Source organism: Mus caroli, chromosome 10 (assembly GCF_900094665.2).
Source record: "Mus caroli chromosome 10, CAROLI_EIJ_v1.1, whole genome shotgun sequence".
NCBI lineage: Eukaryota > Metazoa > Chordata > Mammalia > Rodentia > Muridae > Mus > Mus caroli.
This window is the reverse complement of record NC_034579.1, coordinates 76,986,986-77,003,574: the sequence shown is the minus strand read 5'-3', so window position 1 is coordinate 77,003,574 and position 16,589 is coordinate 76,986,986. Positions and strand designations below refer to the sequence as shown.

The window sequence follows — 16,589 nt, the reverse complement described above, 5'->3', positions numbered from 1 at the left end:
ATGGGGGACTTTTGGGATAGCATTGGAAATGTAATTGAGGAAAATATGTAATAAAAAAATATTTAAAAAAAAAAGAATGCCCTGACTGAACGGCAGGCACACTGCCCTGGCGGCAGTGGGAGAGGGGCAGGGGGAGCCCCCATTTGTCATTCCCAACACTGATTCGGACCACGCAACCCTTCCGCTCCTCACCCAGAGCACGAGCAGCTTCTGTGGCCATGAACTTCTCTCATAAAATGTACAATATTTGCATTTCATGGTCCACTTCAGTAAGTTTCCAACAGCTTGTGGCTGGGATGGAGATATTCAGCTCCTGCTATGTATGGCTGACCGCCTAGGAGGTACCACGAGGCAGGAGGGGCAGAGACAGAGAGACTTCCTTTTGAGACAGGTTCTCACTGTAACCCTGGCTGGCCTGGAACCATGCTGACCTCATGCTCCCAGGAATCCACTTGCCTCTGCCTTCCCAGAGCCAGGATTGAAAGTGGAGGCTGCTGTGCCCCGCCCATTCTGGCTTTCCTGTGTCTCACCTTGCTTTTCCATGATGACCTCTCTTAAGTCTAGTTGATCCTGTTGATGATTTGTTTGTTTGTTTGTTTTTCAATATGCTTCTGACCCCTTTCTCTTTCTAGAGCCTAGTAAAATTGAGATCAGGCCTGAGGGTATAGCTTGGAGGAGTGGTCTTTGGCAGTGGCAGCAGTTGCGATCAAGCAGGGTATGGTGTGATGCCTGTAGCTCCAGTTACTCTGGATGGAGACTGAGGCATAAGGGTCCCGAGTTCATCATCACATCAAGAGAAAAACAAACAAACAAGCAAACAAACAAAAAACGGAGATTGGACTCAAGAAGTCAGACGAGACTTAATATTGTTAAAATACTCTAGAATTCATTTCTGGTAGAAGCCAGCTGGAGAACTAAGATTAAATCCACACTTGGTTTCTTCTTCCCTTTTCTGTTTTATTTTGGGTGTCTATGTGCATGTGGTGTGAGCAGATGCCTGGGTGGTTACACACAGGTGTCTTACTGTGTCACCCTTTGCCATATATTCCCTTGAGAGAGGGTCTCTCTTTGAACCTGGGTATCTGCTTACAGGTGGCAAGCCCCAGTGGTCATTCTGTCTCCGTCCTCCACCGTGTTGGGATTATATGTACAGGTATGGTCACATCTGGCTTTTTGACATGGGTCCCCGGGATTCAAACTCAGGTCTTCATGATTGTTCAAGACATAAGTCCTCTTACTCACTGAACTGATTCCCTGGCTATAGAGTGTGGGGAAGCGTGGGCTGCATGAGACACATTCTCAATGAAACACAACAACCAAACAACAACAAGAAAAAAAAAAAAAAGCCCAGGCTAAGGAGAACTCGGTACACTAGGTCATCTTCCAACTCTAAGCACCTAATAAGTTATCAAACAGTGTAGATAGTTATGTGACCAACACGTCTTGAAACATTAAAGTAGGCCAGACATGGTGACCCATGCTTTTAGACCTTGGTAGGTAGAGGCAGGCAGATCTCTGTGAGCTTGAGGCCAGTTCTCTCTAGCAAGTTCCAGGCCAGCCAGGGCTACATTGAGACTGTCACAATAGTTAAATAAAGTAGAAAACAAGACTACGTTGAACATAGATATTGCTGGACCATAGGGTTAAGGGCTTGTTGTTGGGATATAGTTAGCTTTCTTAAGGAACTTGGGTTGATTGTAGAGGAAGTAAGATGCCCTTGGATCTAATCAGGACCTGATTCACTGGTGAGATAGCTATCACCCTAAGATCTCTTTAGGTCCTTTGTCTTTCTCAACTCAGTCAGAAACTTTATATTTCTTGGCCTAGTGATACAGGCATTTCAAAATCTGCTTCCAGTCTGATCTGAAGAATCTTCCCTTTGTTTCTGTTCCCATTTCATAAAGGTTCCCTATTTGTTTGCCCTTTTTGCTCCAAGATAGGAAGCTCTAAGAGCTTGCTTCTGCCTTTTCACATTGTGCCAGGTAACTGGTATAATACCTGGTGCATAGTAGGGACTAAACATGTTTGTAACCAGTCAGTACCTGGCACAGAGTAGGGACTAAGCATATGTTCGTTGAGTCTCATGACATATGACACAGTGAGCCACGTTTGGTGGCTTATATCTGTATTCCAGGACTTGGAGAGATTGAGTCAGGAGGACTGTCATGAGTCTGAGGGCAGCCTGGGCTAAGGAGAGAGCCCTATCTCAAAAGAATAAAACAAAAGCAAATCAGGGCGGGAGGTGGCTCAGCAGGAGGTGGCTTTGGCCACCAAGCCTGACAACCTGAGTTTGATCCCCAGGACTCCTGTAGTGGATAGAGAGAACCAACCCCTTGAAACTAGTTCTCTGACCTCCACACATGTCCAGCCTCCGTGTTCATGATGTGATACACGCACATTCACACACACATACGTATGCATGCATGCAGGCATGCACTCGAGAACACACCCACAAATAAATGTGGAACAAAAAAACCCAGTGTGACTGAATGTGGTGCCCTACAGCTGTAATTGTGGCGCAGAAGGCAGCGGCAGGAGAATTGCGTCAAGCTTGAGGTTAGCCTCCTCTTCACAGGAAGTGCCAGGACAGCCAGAACTACAGACTGAAACCCTGTTTCAAAAAAAGCAAACAAACAAATGTAAAACAGCAACAACAAAAGACAAAATGGGGATATTTCCTGATATCAGGACTGTTTTATTTTTAGTTAGACTTTCTTGGGCAAAAAGGTTTTATTGGAATATTTTTCTCACTTAAAACACTAGGGTTAGAACTACCTTTGTTTATTCTTTTAAAAGCTATGCAACCCAAAATACTCTCTTACAGCCACACAGTGGTAGAGATGTTGGAGGAAGGTTCTGGCTATGGTGATCTCTCCTGTAGTCCCAGCTTCTGAAAGATCAGGAGTTCAAGATCATGTCAGCTCTGCTATAGCGAGTTCCAGGCCAGCCTGGTATACCCAAAACCCTGACTCAAAACAACAGCAGCAACAACAACAAACAGTAATAAGAGTAATAAATTTTGATTTTTACTTAGAAGTATAGAATGGGACAGGTGGCCCACAGGACCAGAAATCTAGCACACATGCACATTTGAGCAGGCCGGCATTCTGAGCTTTTGACAAAGGCAGCTTTTTACAGATGCTGGGGACAAAGCAAGTAAGATTAAAGTCCCCAGAGCCATCAGGAGAGAGAGGTTTTGCTCTTTGAAGTGGTAAAATTAGAGCATTCGTAAGCCCCAGAGAACTCATGGGGATGAATTTAATGATGTCAGTTTGTTTCCAGAGAGTGTCTCTGCTATCACAGTACTGTGATGTCACAAAACTAAATCGAGAAACAAAGGAAGAATTCTGTTGGCATATGGTTCTGATAACTGGAAAGCAGCTTTGAAAATTTTGTGAGAAGTAGAAAGGTTTCAGTTCAAACTTGCCTATCTGTAGATTTTGGGGGTGTTGAAACTTGGCTAGTTTTGTAAGTAAGTTTATCTATTTTAGAGTAGATTGTCAGAATCAAACTTTGCTAATATAGAAATAGCTTTAAAACTAAATTGAAACTGTTAACATGTATGCATCTTTAAAACGTATTTCCATGTGCGTGAGTGTGCGCGCGCGAGTGTGTGTGTGTGTATTGTGTGTGCACAGGCCTACACATTTGTGCCATGGGCGCTGGTGGAGCACTGAGGACAACTTGCAGGAGTCAGTTTTCACCTTAACACCATACGGTACCTGGCAATCAAACTTGGTTCTTTGGGCCTGGTGGCAAGCGCCTGTATCCACTGAGCTATCTCACTGGCCCTCTGTAATTATCCTAAAGTAATTGCAGACGTTGGAAAGTATTATGCACAAACTTGCTCATTTTCATTGCAGTGTAATTTAGTCAAGAGTCAGCTCTAGGGAAATGATTCATTAAGATGCGTCAGCCCTTTGAAGAAATCTAACCTGCTGTCCTACTCCCCATGGGTAAATGCTTTTGAGCACTTCTTAGGGGCCTCCTCTGTGCTTTCCTCCTGGCTAGGAATTCCTGGACTTCTCTTGATGGCCACTTGATGTTTGGTCATGTGAGCTGTGACTTAGAGCTCTCCATGCTCTCTGTGTGGTTTTCTGTCTGGCTTCCATTTACTTCATTGTATTGCTCCCCCCAACCCCGTCTCCTGTCCGCCCTCTCTCCACACCCCAATTTCCTTGGATCTTACTTACCCTTTAAAGTTTTAGTCTTTCTCGTGGGCACTTTTTGTCAAGTCCTGAGGAATACGTGGACCTTTGTATCAAAATCTCATAGACTAGTAAAGAGCTTTGTGTAAATGAGTGGAGGGAGCTGGTGCTTTAGTCTGCACGGCTCCACATGACATATACAAACAAGCCAGCTATGGCATGCATATCTGGGCTGTCAGAAGATATTCCTCCACTGATTACTTAATAGAAGATAATGCAAAGTGAGTTCGCCTGTGAATCAGAGCGGCCTCTTCGAATCCTTAGCCACACACATGCCCATACATGCTGGCCATGGGATAGTCTGGAACACCTGCAGTGGCTTCTGTGTCACCCAGCTGGCCCTGAGTTCAAGTGCAGTGTCCTTAGCATACTAACTTTATAAATAAGGGGATATTAGTTCAACCGCTTGTGACTCAGTTTTCCAAGTGTGAATTATGATTATGTAACCAGAGGATTTTGAGGCAGGCCTGGGCAGATTCCAGGATAGCCTGAACTACATAGCAGGACCTTGATAACATTTTATAGTAATTAAAATTTTTTTTCAAAAAAATCTATTAGCAATCTCTATGCTATTAACCTTCCTAGATTAGCGATATTTCCTTGTAGAGCACCGTGCTTCCACACAGTGTAACTTAGCGGCAGAACATGAGTTTAGCACGCTGTGCTTTTGGGTTCAACCCCACATCCCCCAAACAGGCAAACCATCGAAAAGACCACTAGGGTTCCTTAATGCCTAACATTGTTCAGTAGAAGTATGTGCCCTTTCTTCTTTTCTTTTAATAAATTATTTTTTAATTATTTACTTATTTTATGTATATGAGTACACTGTAGCTGTCTTCAGACACACCAGAAGGGGGCATCAGATCCCACTACAGATGGTTGTGAGACAGCATGTGGTTGCTGGGAATTGAACTCACAACCTCTGGAAGAACAGTCAGTGCTTCTTAACTGCTGAGCCATCTCTCCTGGCATGTTTGTTTGTTTGTTTGTTTTTGGAGACAGGATTTGAACCCAGGACATGCTAGGCAAGTACTATACCCCCATTTTGTTTTTGAGACACTTCTGAACACATACCACAAAGTGACCAGAACTCACTCCTACAAAGCCTGGGCTGCCCTTAAATTTGCAACCCTCCTGTCTCAAGCCTCTGAGTACTGGGAGTCCAGGCTAATGACCTGGACTTGCTCCCAGTCAGACCTGTACCTCCCATGTAGCTCACAAAGATGTTCTGAGAAAGCCTGGTCTATTTCCCCTAGTTTCTGAGCTGGTTTCCGCCACCTCTGGACCTGAGAACAGAGTGCTGAGGACGGACTGTCTCAGGAGCGTTCACTCCCACAATAAATAGTTTTTCTTTTTCTGTAAAATCTTTTTTCCATTGCAGATAATTTGTGTGTAACAAACAAGAAAAATGAAGACTGCTGAGCTATAGACGTAGGGAGTGGGTTTTAAAAAATATGTTCTTTGACGGTCATACATGTATGTAACGCATGGTGATTGCTCTTAGTCTCTCTCGTCCCTTCCATTCCCGTACACCTGGCCTTTTCCAGGAGCACAGGGTTTGACTAGGTACTGTGTGTCCATGGGATTGGAAATAGCCTTTGGAGCCTGGGGACCGGTTTAGATTGAGATACACAACTGGCGACAGTGGCTCCTCCTCTCAGTCTGTCAATCAGCAATAGTTCACCAGTAAGAGGTAGAATCCACAAGCCCCGCCCCATTCTTGATTGACTGTTGAGAGCCTGTCCCGTGCAGGCCCAGTGGAAGGAAAGAGTTTTACCTTCAACTTTAAGTTGCGCTGGCAACCCGATTATCTAGGGTGCCTGCCTCATTTCTATTTGGTTTGGTTTGGTTTGGTTTCAACTGATAGCCAACTAAGAAATACTCAGCCTTGACCAAAGGTAGAGGAGGGATTTGATTGCCAGAGTAAAGATAGGAAAAGCCAGATCATTATTTCAATTTGATGCCAACATAATTGAGTAACCTGATGCCACGTTCCTGAAATTGGCTTTATCAGCAAGCAGACTTTTCTAGTGAGTTTGAGCACCTGAGCGGACTGAAGGAAAGCAGAACTGCTCGGTCGCGGGTGAGATCTGACTTCATTCATCTCCCTGGAACACGCTGCTGTGATGAAGGTGAGGTTGGTTAGCGGTTGTCTGAGTTAGACCTGCCTCAGTGTGGGAGCCATCCCGTGTGTGTCTCTCATTTCGCCACCTAAGGACTGCGGTGGGCCTCCTGGTCAGGTAGGAGCCCTGCTCGTTCAGAACAGAAATAAGACCTGGTTCTTGGCTGGCTGGAAGTACTGAGTGGACGTTTGACCTGTAAAAGCGAGCAGGTATTATTGTATTTACTGTTTATCAGCAAGCCTACAGAATTATGGAATTCGTGACACTTCCATACATATGTATGCATATGACTTTCTATGGGACATCTTTGAACTTAATATAGAGAATAAAGATGAAAACCTTACACGGAGCAAGGGTTGTCCCTTTGCAAAGGGACAGCTTTGTTTCTCTTTTAAACTTCGTCATGTCTGCTTTGCCCTTTCTCGATCTCATTCTCTCTTCTTCATTTTTAACTTTGACCTCTTGGCATCTTCTCTGTACCTGACCATTCTGAAATCTTCTCTTTTACCTCTCATTTTAAGTATACAAAGAGTCAAGTACAGGTTTTAAGTTGGTTTTAGAAGTGGGTTTGCTTTGAAAACCATTGAACCCTATAAGAGTTGGGAGTGTGTGAAAAGGGCAAAATAGAAAAGCCTAGGCTGGTATGGGTTCTGAGTGACAGTGGCTCCTGACCTGAGCCCTGGTGAATGAATGGCTGGCTCTTAGGTTCTACACTGAGATGGCCATTCAGGGCTCTATGAGCTGGAGAAATGGTGAAGAAATGTGATTCATATTAATATTATTATGGCATCTTGTCAGCTTATAGAAGCACCTCATGAGAACTATTGATTCTACTTTCGGTTTCTTTTTGGGCAATTTCACTTGTGTATCAATACAGACCATTTTACCTATTTATTTATTTATTTGAGACATTATGTGAACTGGAGCCCAGGTTGGTCTCAAATTTATGGTAGTCCTGCTTGAGTGCTGGGACTACAGGTGTGAGCCATCATACCTGGCTACCTGTTAGTTTAAAGAAATATAGGTGGCTACGGGAAGCAGAGGCAGGCAGGTGGATCTCTCTTCAAGTTCCAGGCCAGCCAGGGCTATGTAGTGAGACTGTGGCTCAAGAAACACAAACAACCACAAAAATAGACGTCTAAATGAAGAAGCTAGAAGTATGGGATCAGTAGGGTTCTGCTGGAAGTTTCCTTTCTGCTGAAGTGAAAAGCATGTTCTGACATCCATCAAAGAAAGCTAAACAGCCCTGTTCTTAGCAAGATGTGCCTCTAACTAAGGCTTGGGAAGTGGAGATAGGAGCATGAGAGGTTCAAGGGCGTCCTTGGAGATTTGAAGGCCAGCCTGGGCTACGTGAGATCTTCTCTCAAAAGATGGGCCCACCAGGGCTAATGTTGCCTGTCCTAATCCCAGCAGTTGCAAAGTATGTCACACCTGCTTCTGCATGATGACGCGTGGATTGCGTTTCACATCACAGTGTTTTCATAGGGGAGGGTGCTCGGTGGAACCCTGTTTGCTAACTCCTCTTCCTGTGGACACACCTGTGTTTATTCTGTCAACAGTTTCTTACTAAATTTGAGATGGTCTAACAGTTGTGTTGGTTGATCTGTTGAATTTTTTTTTTTTTGAGATAGGTTAATTTACATAGTTCAGTTTAGACTTGAAGTTTTAATACTCCCTCCACCAGTACTGGGATTTCATTATTGGCCCCTCCTACCATTTAAGAGGGGGATTTTGCTATTTTGCCAGGGTAGCCTTGAACTGTGTCCTCTACCAGTCTTCCTACCTCAGCCACTGAAATAGTAGACCTGCAGGTGCACAGCCTCAGCTTTTAGCATGGTTTGCTTTATCTGTGCCCCAAGTTTCAAATATATATGTGTGTGTGTGTGTATGTATGTATACATATGTATGTATACATATGTATATATGTATACATACATACATATATACATATGTATACATATATACACACATACATATATATATATTTAAATCTCTCTTTCTTCTCACTCTTTTTGTGAGAATACTGGATGTTATAGTCCTGAGAGTGCAATCAGCTTCTGTGACCCTCCTGTCAGTTGAAGATCTCTGAGGTGTACTAAGGATTAGCATAGAAAGGACTTGCCCTCCCTTTTTTTGGGTGGGGGCGGGGGGGGCGGAAGTTTCAACACAGTTTTACAAATACTTAGCCTTCCTTCTAGCTGTGCCGAGTTTTAGGGCTGCTGAATTTGATGTCATTTTATGGCACGGCAGCCTTATGATTGTCTGACGGCATTGGCTAGCTCTTGAGTGGCGGCTGGCTTCTGGCTGGAACTTGTCAAGTTTGTGCAGTGCCAGAGATCAGAGTGGCGAAAGGTGACTGGTTGCCCTTTCCCTCTTTGTGAGTCTTCCTCAAGTTGTCAAGAAAGTTGCTGTCACTCTGAGTTACCTAAGTCGGCCTTGGGAGTTCATGAATCAGTTTAGGTAGGTTTCCAGCCGAAGCTAACAACATCAACATTATTCTTACATGCTGACTCTGTATATTTTAGCCCCGTCTCCAAAGGAGATGCTGTTCTTTTATTTAAAAAGAAAAAGATTTATTTTTTGTTCTTTGTAAGTGTGTGCGCACGGCCATTTTGGGCACATTGTATGTGTGCATGTCTGTGCAGCTGCCCATGGGGGCTGGCAGCTAGGGGCGGTGTTTTCCCCTGGAACTGGTATTGTAGGCAGTTGGAGCTGCTTGGTGTGGGGGTTGAGAACCCCACTCGGGTTTTCTGGTGTAACAGTACATGTTTCTATTGCAGGAAGCGTGTTTGGGGGGACTAGTAACTCTTTACATTTCCGAGTGCCTTTAAATAAGCTGGCTAAAATGCTGTTCGGGTAAAGTGTGTACATGGCTGTAACCCCCCTGGTTTACACCCATAGCCACAGATCAGTTGCTCTCTTGGCTCCTCATTCTTACACCTTTGCCTGGGGATAGGATTTTTTTTTTCTTGGGATGTAACAGCAAAAGGAAGTCATATATCTGCCCCCACCTCTGCCTATTTCCAGCTGGGTGCCATGGCATGCCCAAGCCAACAGAGAGAGAGCACTGGGAATGGGGAGAGCTCTGCTTACAGTTCTGGGGATCAAACCAAGAGACCCAGGACATGGTAGATAAGCACTCTAACATTGAGCTGCACCTCCTGCCAGTGTTTTTAGGGTCTTGCTAAGTAGCACAACCTGGCCTTGAACTATGGGTACCCCTCTAGTGCTTCAGATGATAGGTGTGTGTCGCCACCCCAGCGCCATATTGGATGTTAACCTTCGGGAGCCAGAACTACCTACATAGCACAGGAGGTCCAAGGTGCCTTTCTCACATAGGAATTGGCGGTGGGGGACTTGATGGATACTCTTAGCTCTTACAAGTTATTTAAAACATTTTAAGTGGAGCTGTATGCGGAGGTATGCACCTATAATCCCAGCACTAAGGAGACAGGCAGGAAGACTGCCGTAAGTTTGAGGCCATTCTGGTCTATGTGAAGAGTTCTAGGTCTGCATAATGAGATACTGTCTGGGGGGAAAAAAAAACCCTGAAATCAAAATGATAAACAGTAAATGTAATATACTTTTTCACTGTCAGCTTGGTTGGATTTATAATCACCATGGAAACACATCTCTGGGTGTGCCAGGTATTTCCAGAAATGTTTAACTGAAGAGGGAAGATAAACCCGACCTATGAGGGCAAAGTTTCATGGATCAGGTCAAATTGATTCAAAAGGCAATCAGGTTGAGCACCCGCGCTGCTCTCTGTCTGCTTCCTGACTTCCGATCCAGCATGACCTCATGCTGCTGCCTTGTCTTCCCGACTGTGAGCCAGATAACAGATAAGCCTTCTTCCCTGTCACTGCATTGAGAAAGGCTGATCTGGGGGCAGGGGAGGGGGTGGTCACCAACTGCAGTTTGGTCATTTTGATGCTTTCTGTTCTCTCCTCTCTGTGCCCTTGCTTCTGTATTAATCTGGGAGGTTTTCTTGATGGCGTATGCTTCCTCTTGGGTCTTTTGAAAGAGGCAAATGTTCTGGGTGTTAGGGACAATGCGGTAGAAAGATAGAAGTGGGGAGATTTTTAAAGGAGTTTGGATTGGTTGCAGGAGTCTGGCAATACAGCTTAGCTATTATTCACCTAGCATGGACAAGGATCTGTGTTCAATTCAGGAGAACACACACACACACACATGCACACAAGAATTTGGTTCCTTTGGGTAACCTAGAAAAACATTGTAGGGAGTCCAGTGGATAAGAATGATGAAGTCAAAGGTTCAGAACAAGAAATGGGCCGGGCAGTGGTGGCGCACGCCTTTAATCCTAGCACTTGGGAGGCAGAGGCAGGCGGATTTCTGAGTTCGAGGCCAGCCTGGTCTACAAAGTGAGTTCTAGGACAGTCAGGGCTATACAGAGAAACCCTGTCTCAAAAAAACAAACAAACAAAAAACCCAAAAACAAAACAAAACAAACAAACAAACAAAACCAAGAAATGGGCTGGACCTGGCGGCACACAGCTTTAATCCCAACATGAATTCCAGGCAGACATCTGTATTAGGATAGCCTGGGTCATCCTGGGCTATACAGTGAGACTTTGTCTTAGGGAGTGGGGAGAGGAAGAAAGAGGGAGGGACAGAGAGAAGTAGGGATGGCTGGAGGGAGGGAGGAAGGGAGGAGGGAGAGAGGTGGGGGAGGACATATTTAATTTGATTTGGGTCTTTAAAGGAGAACTGGGCAGCCGTGGCATTATCTGCTGTTTGGTTGGTGCATAAAGCCAATTAAATAGAGCCAATCCTTGTCCTGGGATCCTGCTACACAATGAAGTTCTTAGTGGATATTATTAGAGGAGTTAAGATCTTTTAAATAGAATGAGGAAGTAATCTGTATGCAATCAGGCAGGTTTAGTTTGGCATGCCTCTTCTGAATGCTAATTCCATACAGAGAGTGGAAGAGCAGAGCCCAGGCCTGAAGAGAGTCAGGATTCAGTGCGGGAGTTCAGGCCAGCCCCCCTGCTCCCACTTCTGTTACCTTTTATAAAGAATCAATGTTGGCATCAATGCTAAATCCTTTTGATTCAAATTGCTTTCATGCAGAGTGCCCAGTGTTTATTTCTGTTAAGACTGTTACACTGACACAACTCTCATCGTAAGCTGTTGTGAGCCTTCCGGGAACATGGAATAAATTTTTTCCATAAACCTAAATGTGTAGTATTTTTAACTTTTTAAAACTTTTATTAATTTATCATCATCATCATCATGTGTGTAGATCAGAGGACAGTTTCATGGAGTTGATTCTTTTAACATTTCCGTGTGTCCCACGGATTGAATTCAGAGTCTTCAGGGCTCCCTTGGCCAGGCTACAAATGTCTTTATCTGTTGAGTCATCTGACTGGCCCCAGGAAGTGATTTCAACTTGGTAAAATTTCAGAAGAGATTGTTCTGGGTTTTGAGATTCAGATCTTTGGAAGCTGTTGTTTTAGAGCTCTTGACCATCAACTGTAACCTGTAGTTGCTCAATACGTCAGAGAGACTGCCCTAGAGGAAAGACAGGATACACTTGGGGTAGGTCAGCAGGCTTACTCCTCCTGCTATGTGTGGCGGCAGCGGCCTTTCCATCAGCCAAAATGAATCATATGGCTAGACCGGATGCCAGCGGAGATGATGATGTGTCATCCTCATCAGTGTCCAGGAAACCATGGCAACAGGTAGAGATCACCATCCTCTCCTCAGAAGGGAGCAATGTTGGGACTCACAGTGAGATCTGCCACAGCACCACTCGGACTGGAACACTATTGTGAGTGTTTATCTACATGTATATATATACATGTACACAGTGAATGTTTATCTCCATGTAAATACATACACGTACATTGGTCTCGTGCTCAGGGATCAGAAGAGGGTGTTGGATCCCCCTGGATCTGGAGTTATAGGTGGTTGTGAGCAGCCATGTTGGAGCTGGGAGTTGAATCTAGGGTCTCTGCGGGAGCAACAAGTGCCGTTAAGTAAAGGGCCAAGTTTCTAGCCTCAGGCACTTTTGAAGGATGTGTGTACAATTCACAGAACAGTAGTACATGCTTGCACAGACTAGGAAGATTAAGAAACATAAACAGTACCCTTGAACGACCCCATGCTTTTATACCCCATGCTCAAGCAAAACCACTATCTTGTTACTTGGGTTGAATCCTCCCATGGAACCATCCCAATCTCTCTCTCTCTCTCTCTCTCTCTCTCTCTCTCTCTCTCTCTCTCTCTCTCTCTCTCCTCCCTCCCTCCCTCTGCCCCCCCCCCCACTCCCCGTGTAAAGCATGGGGTTTCTTCAGGGTATGTGCTTAAGGTTCCGGTCCTAACTTGTACGGTGTATGCTGCTTCAGTTAGTAGATTGTTCCAGGTTGTTCCCTCTTTGACTAGGAGTGTGCATATTCACACTGTTTACGTAAAAATTCTCATTCTCATTTGGTCTCATGAGGACAGACCAGATTATCGAATGTATTAGAAAGTGCTTCTCACACTTGGCGGAGTATGCAGATCACCAGGGATATTAGGGAAAATGCAGGTCCTCTCCTTTATTGAGACAGGGTTTCACTATGTAGCCCAGGCTGGCCTGGAACTTACTATGTAGACCAGGCTGGCCTTGAAGTCAAGGAGATCTGATGGTCTCTGCCCCAACAGTGTTGGGATTAAAGGTCACCATGCCCAGCTTCTCTCTGTACTTTTAAGTCCGTGTCTGGTTATGCAGGCTTAGGATCCTAACTACTCTGGACAGTGAGGCAGGAGGATTACAAATTTAAGATCTGTTTTGGCAACTTGGTGAGACTCTGTCTCAAAATTAAAAAAGTGAAAACAGTTGAGGTGATATCTCAGAGGAGGAATGCTCACACAACACACATGAAGAGCTGTGTTCAGTCCTCAGGGCCACAGAAGCTCTCAAACTGCTTAGAATACTGGAAAAACTATAAATGGCACATCTTTTTAAAAACTGATATATTTATTATCATAAATAAATACACTGTAGCTGTCTTCAGACACACCAGAAGAAGGCATCTGATCCTATTACAGATGGTTGTGAGCCACCATGTGGTTTCTGGGATTTGAACTCAGGACCTTAACTGCTGAGCCATCTCTCCAACCCAAAGGGACATATTTTTAAGTCAGCTTAATGATTTTTTTTATGTATGTAAGAATGTTAGATGACTCTAACCTAACTTTATTTGTAGAATAGATGTCTTATACTGTTTTCAGGATACTAATGAAATGGTTTTTATGATAAATATCATCTTTGTCACTTCGTATTCTGATGAAATTAATATGGAGTAACTTATAAATAAAAGAATATGGCTTATTATGTAATATTTACACAGTATGATGGCATATATTTTATTGTGTCTTTTATATTGATAATTTAAATTTTTTGGCGATGAAATTCTGGAACAAACACAATGTAATTTTTAGTCCTCTCCATACTAATGGGAACTGTCATGTCTCTTTTCTCCCCTGCCCCCTGCACCTCCTCCTTTTCTTCCTCCTCCTCCTCTTTGTGGTTTTGTTTGAAAGAGGGTCTCACTATGTAGCCTAGGCTGGCCTCTATCTTTGGGCAATCCTCTTACCTCGTCATCCTTAGTGCTGTTGTCACAGGAGTGACCGCCGTGTCCAGCTAATGTTCATCCCTGTATCTTCAGAGGCAGTCAGAGGCATCATATGGGCTTCAGTTACATGAATCATAAAAAGTAAAAGCACTTCTACTCAAGGTGGATTATAAAACATTCCTGCTTTTCTTGGGTTTGTTTTGTTTTTGATGCAGGATCTGTGTAGTCCTAGCTGGCTTGGAACTCACTACACAGACCAGGCTGGCTTCAAACTCTCAGTGATCTGCCTGCCTTTGCCTCCCAAGTGCTGAGATTAAAGGCATGCACCTCCATACCTGGCTTCTGTACTATATTTTATAAAAACAAAACAAAACAAAAACCCCTCACTTTTATGTCACAGAACAGATCTGTGCCTGGCTCATAGAATATAGTATTACCCCTGCACCTGTGTGGAAATCAGCATGAGTGTAATTATCTAAGTTTTACACTTTATCTTTTTCTTTGCAGATTGAATTCCTCTCTTAAACGTCTGGATTTTTTTTTTTTAACCAGTGGAAACTTTTTCTACCTAGTGGTCAATGGCTTAATTTGAACAAGCGTTGCTGTGGCTTTGGTTCCGCTGTACTTTTGGAAGCTTGGGTCTGAAGGATACAGGTCTTTTTGTGATGACAATATGACCCACAGTAAAGGAAGACCTGTCACTTACAAGACAAGTGCCAGTCCAGAGAGCGGAGGAGGTTTTGTAGATTGGACTTTAAATTTAAATACAATTCAATCTGACAAGTTTTTGAACTTACTTTTAAGCATGGTGCCAGTCATTTACCAGAAAAATCAGGAAGACAGGCATAAAAAAGTAAATGGCATCTGGCAGGATGGGCTGTCAGGTTCAGCACAGACCTTCAGCAAGAGATCGGAGCCACATCTGGACTACCACGAGTTCTCAGAGCAAGCCTTCCACAGCAGCAGCAGTGGACACACTCCAGCCAGCTGCAGCCCCAAGTACGACGACTATGCTGGCTATAACTACTGTGACGGGAGGGAGGCTTCGGAAACCACTGCCATGTTACAGGACGAAGATCTGTCCAGCGAGGGCGATGATGTTATTGTGGAAACAAGCCAGAGGATTCCGAAGGAGTCCAGTGGGGTCATGGCTCTGCAGATATTGGTGCCATTCTTGCTGGCTGGGTTTGGAACGGTTTCTGCTGGCATGGTTTTGGACATAGTGCAGGTGAGATTTTTGTCTTTAGTTTCACTGTATGTGCAAGCCTGTGTGTGTGCATGCACGCGTGTGTGTGTGTGCATGTGCATGCACGTGTGTGTATGTGTATGCATGTGCATGCACGTATGTGTGTGTGTGTATTTGCTCGATTGTGCACGTGTGCATATGCACGCCTACCTTGGGTATCTTCCTTAATTGCTTCCATTGTGTTTGTGAGTCAGGGTCTCTCTTTCACTTGAAACTCACTGGCTTGGCTGGCAACCACTTAAGCTCTAGGGGCCTGGGCTGCCTCTGTCTTCTTAGCTTCAGGATTATGCATGTCTCACCATGCTTGGCTTTCTGATTTTGTAAATTAATTAATTAATTAATTAGAGACAGGCTTTTCCACACAGCCCTTACTATCCTGGAGTTCACTATGTGTGGACCAGGCTGGCCTTGAATTTACAGAGATCTGCCTGCCTCTAACTCTGCCTCCTAAGTGCTGGATTTAAAGGGGTGTGCCACCACTCCCAAAGGCTTTCTTTTTTCTTTCTTTTAAACATAGATTCTGAGGACTGAGCTTCACTAGGTCCTGAAGCTTCACTAACAGAGCCCTCACCCCATCTTCCTCGTCTCCTCCTCCATCCCTCTTTCCCCTTCTCTTCTCTTCCCTTTGGTCTTTCTTTCCCCCTTCCTTTCCCTTCTTCCTCTTTTCATTTTCTCCTTCTCCCCCGCTCCCCTTCAGTAGGGTCGCATTGCCTAGCTTTGACTGGCTTTGAACTTGTGGTCTTTCCTGCCTTAGGCCCCCGAGAGCTAGGATTGCAGGTGTGTGCCCACATCTGGCTTCACTTCACTTTTGTTGTTTTTTTTTTCTTTTTTCTTTTTTTTTTCATTTTTCCCATGCTATGTCAGTTACTAAAGTCTCCTACTGGGACAACCCCCTTTTAATTGCATTTGTAAAAAAATCTGCCTATGTTATTATGTATTTACATGATCTTTTCAGTTCAGAAAGCAATTTCGTATCATAAGCTTTATGGTGTTTGTCCGAGGGCCATTTATCACTACCTTCATTTCATAGATGGAGACATCTGAGAGATGTCTCCTCTGGGATTACAGAGCCAGCTGTTTCATCAGAGCATGGTGGCACATGCCTGAAATCCAGGCACCCGGGGAAGCTGAGGCAGGAGCATCATGAGTTTGAGATCCACCTGTTCTACTATATAGGGAATTTAGGATAGCCTGAGCTACAGGGTGGCCCCCTGCCTTAAATAGGATTTTCAGTTTGGTGCTGGTCTTATGAGCCTGTTATGCCACTGTTTAGCTTCATACCTTAAACTGAGTAGCAAACATAGGGCCACTAGCTACTTCAGATGTCAACTCTCAATTCCTTTCTCTTCTCTTCTCTTCTCTTCTCTTCTCTTCTCTTCTCTTCTCTTCTCTTCTCTTCTCTTCTCTTCTCTTCTCTTCTCCTCTCCTCTCC

The 16,589-nt window shown here is 44.3% G+C and overlaps 1 protein-coding gene across 5 annotated transcripts in view; it reads left to right on the top strand.

The window, feature by feature from the left end:
* Slc41a2 (solute carrier family 41 member 2) overlaps positions 1-16,589 on the top strand; it is a 103,793-nt gene that overhangs the window by 5,666 nt on the left and 81,538 nt on the right. For 2 of the 5 annotated variants that reach the window (XM_021174397.2, XM_029482530.1), the window contains exon 2: positions 14,419-15,139. In XM_021174397.2, coding sequence (XP_021030056.1) covers positions 14,585-15,139 — 555 coding nt within the window. In that variant the 5' untranslated portion in view covers positions 14,419-14,584. Of the gene's footprint in view, positions 1-1,092; positions 1,154-6,012; positions 6,341-10,135; positions 10,158-14,418; positions 15,140-16,589 lie in introns of those variants that run through there. The other 3 variants (XM_029482529.1, XM_021174396.2, XM_029482531.1) reach the window with 3 other exon arrangements.